A 7194-nucleotide genomic window follows, 5' to 3' on the forward strand; every position below is an offset into this window, starting at 1 on the left:
GTTCTAATATAAGTAGGATTGTGCCTTCTTTGGAATAGTTTTGGTTTGGCAGCTGGCTGTGGGCAGCATCAAGACTCCAGATTCTTTACTTGGCTTGGAAAAAGAGGGCCTGCAGCCTTTTCTGACAAGACTCTCGGGCCACTGGTGACTATTGCCAGTATCGGTTGTCTTTTAGCCTCGGATTTAAGGCAGTGTGGTAATGTAGTTGTGAAAATTTGCAGTGGTAGCCCTAAAGGTCTTTGCTCTTGTCTTTGTAGGCATCTGGAGTACAAGTTGCCGATGAGGTATGCCGTATCTTCTATGACATGAAAGTGCGGAAGTGCTCTACGCCTGAGGAAATTAAGAAGAGGAAGAAGGCTGTCATCTTCTGCCTCAGTCCAGACAAAAAGTGCATTATTGTGGAAGAAGGCAAAGAGATTCTGGTGGGAGATGTCGGTGTGACAGTTACCGACCCTTTCAAGCACTTTGTGCAGATGCTTCCTGAGAAGGATTGCCGTTATGCCTTGTATGATGCAAGCTTCGAGACCAAGGAATCAAAAAAAGAAGAGTTGATGTTTTTCTTGTGGTAAGCCATATTCCCAACTCGTTCCTAACATGCAGTCCAAGCACTGTGGGTGAGGTCTCTGAGCATTTGTACTGCCCAGGCTGGCAAGATGGCAGGCTTAAAGTGAGCTGGACAGCCTGATGCCTGTATTCTGAGCCATGAGACGTTTCACTTGTCCGTAATCGGTAGGACACTGCTTCTGTCTATGCTGGATAATAAATGTCACTAATTGCACTTTTTTTGGTGTATCCCACTAGGGCACCAGAACAAGCACCTCTCAAAAGTAAGATGATCTACGCAAGCTCCAAGGATGCAATCAAAAAGAAGTTTCAAGGTACGTAATACAGCTAACGCTTCTAGCTGTGCTATACCCCTAGAATGCTTACACAGCAAGGCTTAACCGTTGGCTAATTGGCTTTTTTTTTTTTTGAGATACTAGTGAGAGATGAGAACTTCACAGGTGAAATGCCCTGTGACAGAGCTAAAATGAGCTCTGGCTAAAATTTATATTGTCTGACTCTGAATTTTAGAGGCACTAGAACTGTGCTCAGGACAAGAGCAGGCTTTGCAATGCATGACACCATAGCTGTACTGTACAGAGCAGCGCATCTGCACCATACAGGCTAGAAACCATTAGATTCGTAATGCTGAGCTGGATTTTGTGCAGAGCTGCCTCTGTGGCAGAAGACTTTCAGCCCTGTGTCTGTTGAAATACACAATTTCATAAACTTACTGTGCTGTAGTAGTAGTAATAAACAATTCACTTGATTTAGAGATGCTGTTGTGATTACTCATTGCAAAAGGCATTGCATCTCTAAGTGGAGAAGCTAAGTTCTGTTCAGCCTGTCAGGCACCATTAACCAAGGAGTAAACACCTTGCTGCAGCATTCAGAAATTTCATGCTAAGTGGGTCATCACGATGGCTCATAGCCAGATAGCACTGCCCCCCCCTTCAGTTCCTCATGCTGCACTGGACCACAGTCTTGCAGTGTGCAGGACTGACAGGATCATTGTGCAGCAGTACCAGCCTTCACAGGACAACTCGCCAGTGAATTGGAACTAGCCAGGGAGACTGTTGTGTGCTGCACGTGTGGAAGTTGAAAAAAAGAAATCCTGTGATTTTTCTGCTTTTCTCCACATAAGACAGGCTTGGGTTGGGCTCCTCACCCTCCAGAAAAAGAAACCACTGTTAATTCCTTAGACCAGCAAAGTTTTTCTAGTCTCTACATCTCAAATTACCACTGATCCTTTCACCCACCTCTCAGAGCCAGCGGGAGCCGAGTTAGCCATCTTAGTGTGCTTGTGTGTAGCATCCTCAGCTGCCATATCCAGGGTAGCACTAGAAATAAGAGATTCACTCGTAAGATAGCCTGCAATGCAAAGGCTAACGATCTGAGCACTGATCTCGTGAAAACTTTCTCGCTGGTATTTCTACTTTGATATTTGGTGTGTAGCCAGATGTCTCCTGTGACTATCGGGGAAAAACATCCAAATTCCTAAGCTAAGGCAGGACTTACCTGCTTGAGTGACTGGATTGGCTCTTCTAATATTACTACCAAGTATGTTTCTTTGATTGATTACTAGCATGTTGAAATACTGCATTATTGAGTGTCTTGCCTCTTTTTTTAGGCATAAAGCATGAATGCCAAGCAAATGGGCCAGAGGACCTCAACCGAGCTTGCATTGCTGAGAAGCTAGGAGGCTCCCTAGTCGTAGCTTTTGAAGGAAGTCCCGTGTAGATGTCATACAGTGCCACAACTCTACAAGCATTCCATGTTTTAATATATCAGTTATGTAAAGCAACCATTCTAGGCAAGGGTTTCACTAACTGTAGGGAAGCTGTCTTGTAGAATAAAGTAGATTTTGGAGATGTAGCTCGTATGTACAAATGACCCTAAATAAATCAAATCTAAGGATTTATCTTGGTGTATTAGTATTTGCATTGGTTTTGCAGCCCAGTACTGTCCCTGATGGATTAACACTAAAGGTCTCCAAAAATTTTGGTCCAATGCAGCAGTGTATCGTGGGATGAAAGGGGGGGAGGTGAGAACAATCTGGTTCCTGTTCTTACTTTTCTAAATTGTAACAAGCAAAATTCAGTCAGTCTTTTTGAGGCTACTGGCCAAATTGCCAAACTCAGAAACTTTTTCCCCTGTAACAGTTTAATACAAAACTTCAAACCTGTAGTTAAAGTTAGGCTAAAGCAACCTCTTGGCACCAAAACTGGGTTAAATTCTTAGTGCTTGCAGTTGCAGAGCAGTACTAATAAAGGCTAATTCTGAAGTTAGAGATAAAATAGACACACTTTTCTGCAGAAATAGTCCTAATGCACTCTCTTGTAAACTCACTGTGCAGTAATAGTATTTAAAGGTTCACTTGTTCTGCAGGTTCAATTTTCTTGTTACGAAGTGTCTTGAGGTCTCTTCCAGCCTGAGTGATTCTATAAAAATTGCTTTTCTGTTGACATAGTTTAATTTAGAACTACCTTAGTTTCACTAATACACACTTACTAGTGGATCAGATGCTTCTGAGGCTTTTACAAATGCAGATTCTTATATCAGAGCTCTCCAGTTATGGGTAGTACAACGAGAAGGAACCACATCTTAAAAAGTGGTATTCTCAGCCCCAGTCTTTGGTCACTTGGTCCATTTGTCCATAATTACTATTGATTTACCTTAGTAGAACCAATCAGCCTGACTAATACGGCTTGATCTGGGCTTTTTGTCTGTTAGCTTCTTTAATTCTGTAGAAATGCATGGAAATATCACCTACTAGAAAGTCTGACCTGAAATGCCTTTTGTATGGGGGGTAGAGAACATTCCTGTGCCAGCTACAGAGGTCTTAAAAGCTTCCATGTTTCACCAGTGGTTGATTAAAGCTGTTTCCTTTGTGTAATGTGTACATGGGAGTTGCATAGAGTTTTCCTGTATGTCTGTAGAGAAAAAGAAAAAAAAAAAACAAACAACCCTTAGCCTTCAGTGCGTTACTGTGATATGTTCTGTGCGTGCCACATTTGAATAGCCTAAATAAATGGGGTTTCCCTCCCCTGGGTCAGTGACTGATTCCTCTCCAGCCTCTGGATTAGTCCTGCAGCGAGGCTGGTGCTGCTGGCTGAGCATGCCGGTGCCCCACGTAAGTCGGGCGCTCAGGGAGCTGGTACGCCTTCCGCAGCTACCGACCTGTGCTGCTCACGGGGGAGAAAGGATGGGGGAAACAGGCTGGAAGGAGGAGCTGGTGGAAGCGGAGGGAGTTGGAGGGTGGAAGGCAGGTTCATCTGTCTGCAAAGTGTGCTGCCCTCCTTGGCACTGTACCCCTCTCACAGCTGAGTGGCTGCCAGCCTGCTGCAGGCTTTCGCTCCCTAACAGCACCTGGTCTCTTCCTTTTAGGCTTCGGACCCTGATTTCCATGGGTTGGGGAGCTTCCTGGGAAACATCTGGTGTTTGCAGTCTGAGCAGGAGAAACCCAGCACGTGTCAGTTACTTTGTGCTGCATTCCCTGTAAGAACTGAGGGAGCTTTCTCTGGCCAGCCCAGTGAAGCCCGGGCAGTTCCAGGCTGCCCCTTCCTCTGCAAGCTCTTGCCAGATGTGCAGGAACAGAAAGCTGTACTGTACCCGCAGCTCCTCGACAGAGCAGTGCGCTGCAATGGTTTCTCTGTGGGGCCGGGGAAATAATGGTCCGTTACCTAACTCAGCATGTGCCCTCTCTGGCCACGCTGCATGGTTGAAATCTTTAGTTAAAGGCTTGCTCTAACTTGGCACCCACGTGGGTCGCAGGGTTGGGACCACAAGGTCTTCCGATGTAAAGAGATCCACCGGAGTGAAGCTTTCTGGTTTGGAGAGAAAAGCACACCAGCTTGGTTTCTGCGGGTGCTTTTAGCCTGTGTTTCAGTCAACTCTGAGCTTGCTGAAGTGGGTAGTCATCCCCATAAACAGCTCCTCCTTGCCTAGGTGTCTGCAGTACTGATCTCTGTCCAAAGTCCAGGTTGAGATAAGGAAACCGGAGTGACACAGCGGGAGTGGTGCTGCCTGACAAACAAAGGGAACTCCCAGCCAAGATCCAGCTGATAACTAGCGCCTCCAGACTGCAGGCATCTTTGAATCAGAGATATCCAGCCCAGGTGATGCCGTGGTGGACTTCTGCTTGGGATTTCCTTTGGTTAGAAAATGGAGCAGGAGTCTCTGCAAAGGGGGAGGGATGTCAGACCTGGAAGGTAGAAGGGCACTTCCCACAACGTGAAAGCCCTTGGGTCAGGGACTTGGGTACAAAGTGCCTTAGTCCCGGGACTTTGAGGGATGAGAGGTCTGAGGTGGCACTTTGGGCCTTGGTTAGGTGTGGTCCCACAGCTTCAGCTGATCTAAGAGGCTTTGGCCGCTTTTAGGACCCTCGCAGCAAGCCCTGTGAGGTATTATACCGGCCTCTGGAAGAGCATTCCTGCACGCCAGTGCTGGCAGTAACTTAACCTTCAGAGCTATGATGCTTCAGGCTTGTCCACATCATGGAGTTAGTGGGCCAAACTTCACTGCCTCCCAAGATTGTTTGCCCTTCTGCGGTTGGAGGGGATAAAAAGCACAGGAAGATGTTTCCTCTTGTGACTGTTTCAAATCCTTTCAGTTAAGGTTTCTCCCAAATCACCCAGACCGTCTGAAAAGGCAGGGCAAGCAGGGAGAGACAACATGAGGAATGCTTCCTATAGCTTGGCTGGTTGCTGGGGAGAGAAATTACTTTCTAACAGGACTACGTGAAGAAGAAAAAGGTGAAGGGGTTCAGATGAGAGACATGGCTTGGGGGTGTGCAAGCTCAGCAGGACCGCAGCCCAGGTAGCACAGCTCAGGTGCAGCAGGAGCAGAGCTGCTAGAAACCTTTTCAAGCCCACATGCAGGCAAGGGTTTCCCAAAAGCCATTTTTGTCCATTACACTGGGGAGAAGATCAAGATGGGAGACGGAGACTGGTAATTCAGGCCTGAGTGTGAGCAGCAGATGGCGTAAATCTAATTTAGCTGCTCCAGCAAAGGTGAACTTGAGTGTCTAAGCTATGGCTTGATAAACCCACGTACCCAGGCTGAAAGGTAACTCCAGCCTTGGCCGAAATCAGCGGAAGGATCCAGCGCTCCCATTCAAAATCACCCCAGCTGGGCGATTGCTTGATCTTTAAATAAAGTACCTGCCTGCAGCACCCCAGCACCCAGCTGCCGACCATACCTGCCCCGAGTCACAGGCTGACAGGTAACCCTCGGCAAAGCCCATGCCATTGGGCGAGCACGTTGCAAAATCCCACCAGCTCCTGGGAGAGCAGGGGCTGGCCAGTCCTCAGCCCTGCGTGCTGGTGGGCAAGGCTTGGGTTTCTCCTAGTCCCTCGAGGTGTCCTTCCCCTTCCGCCAAGGTGCCGAGGGAAGAAAAAAATCCCAGCGGTACCACTCCAGGTATCAAAAATTAAGCTAAATGTCTTTCCCCAAAGAAATGTGTTTTTTTCAGCTTTGCTTAACAAGATCAGCCCCTCTCTTTCTTCCTAAAACAGCCAGCTCAGCGATGTGTCCTGGAAGGGTGCCATGTCCCCCCACGCTCGGGACACCAAATCTGCTCTTGTGTGGCTTTTGGAGCCCCATCAGAGTCCACCTGCCCCATAGCGCGCTTGGGATGGCAGCCGCCCTCCTTGTGTTGGCTGGGGGCTTTGTTACTGCTCTTGTGTTAACGCCTGGGTATCTGCTCTGTTTTGTACAAGCGTTCACAATAAAGGAAATTGTTGCAAAAGCAAAAAATTGAAAAACTGAAGGATTGCATCACTTCGCTGCGCCTGCTGCTCTGGGGCCCTTCCTGCCGATGGCTTTCTGGGGTTGATGGCCACCCAGATATGCTCAACAGCTTAGTCCAGCCTATGGGTTGGGTGGGGGTTTTTTTGCAATCCTGGTAAAATCCAGGCATTCCTTCACTTTTGGGGCTCTTAAAAGCCAAAAGGCAACAGGCCAGGCAGGCACGCTGCTCTGCAGCGAGAGGCAATGCTGACAGCGTTGAGGTCGCTGGCACTCCTTGGGTCATGAGGTCCTCCCCATGCATCACTAAGTCCAGAAAGAGAAACTAAAGGCTCATCACGGCTGCGGGACAAAGGTCTGCTTACCGAGTTTGTCCCTCCGTTGTGGGGAGATGGACCTGCCAGAGCCCGGGGCGCCTGCAGGTTCTGCCGTCTATGTGCGTGCAACAGCCCTCATAGAACAGGGCTGGGAGGGGTGGGGGGGCAGCAGCAGCAGGGCTTGTAATGAGTGTGTGGGGTCTCAGCTGCCATGCAAAGGGCTGGGGCCACCACTCCGCAGGGAGACACAGCCCTACAGCCAGGTGCGTGAGCTCCATCACCTTCCATCGTGCGAGGAAATGCAGGCAGGGGCAGGCGGTGAGTTACAGAGGGACATCACCGAGCCACCCACCAAATCTGGAGGGTGGCCCTCCTCTCCGCGGCGCAGCACAGCCCCCCAAAGGCGCTCAGCCCATTTCTGCAATGAGCGTTGACGGGCTCAGCGCTGACGTGCACCCCGACTTCTGGGTGCAGCAGCCCTTGCTCAGCCTCGATCAGCAAAGCCCCAGCGAGCGCTGGATAAAAGCGTGCCTTCCATCAAGGATGGGAGGCAGGTTTGGGGGAAGGGTGGGGGGGTGGAGGGGGG

The 7194-nt window shown here is 49.0% G+C and overlaps 1 protein-coding gene across 1 annotated transcript; it reads left to right on the forward strand.

Moving 5' to 3' along the window:
• The first annotated feature begins 251 nt into the window (after positions 1-251).
• On the forward strand, positions 252-3592 carry DSTN (destrin, actin depolymerizing factor). The gene is made up of 3 exons (XM_009281422.2): positions 252-565; positions 802-878; positions 2174-3592. The coding sequence occupies exons 1-3, from the start codon at positions 306-308 to the stop codon at positions 2281-2283; spliced, it is 447 nt and encodes a 148-aa protein (XP_009279697.1). The 5' UTR covers positions 252-305; the 3' UTR covers positions 2284-3592.
• Positions 3593-7194: the final 3602 nt, after the last annotated feature.

Source organism: Aptenodytes forsteri, unplaced genomic scaffold (genome assembly GCF_000699145.1).
Source record: "Aptenodytes forsteri isolate BGI_AS27 unplaced genomic scaffold, ASM69914v1 Scaffold283, whole genome shotgun sequence".
NCBI lineage: Eukaryota > Metazoa > Chordata > Aves > Sphenisciformes > Spheniscidae > Aptenodytes > Aptenodytes forsteri.

Excerpts from the sequence above, each read along its gene's own strand:
- DSTN (XM_009281422.2), top strand. The coding sequence starts at position 306 with ATGAAAGTGCGGAAGTGCTCTACGCCTGAGGAAATTAAGAAGAGGAAG. Across the intron at positions 566-801 it reads GAGTTGATGTTTTTCTTGTG|GGCACCAGAACAAGCACCTC; the intron begins GTAAGCCATATT and ends GTATCCCACTAG. Across the intron at positions 879-2,173 it reads AATCAAAAAGAAGTTTCAAG|GCATAAAGCATGAATGCCAA; the intron begins GTACGTAATACA and ends CTCTTTTTTTAG.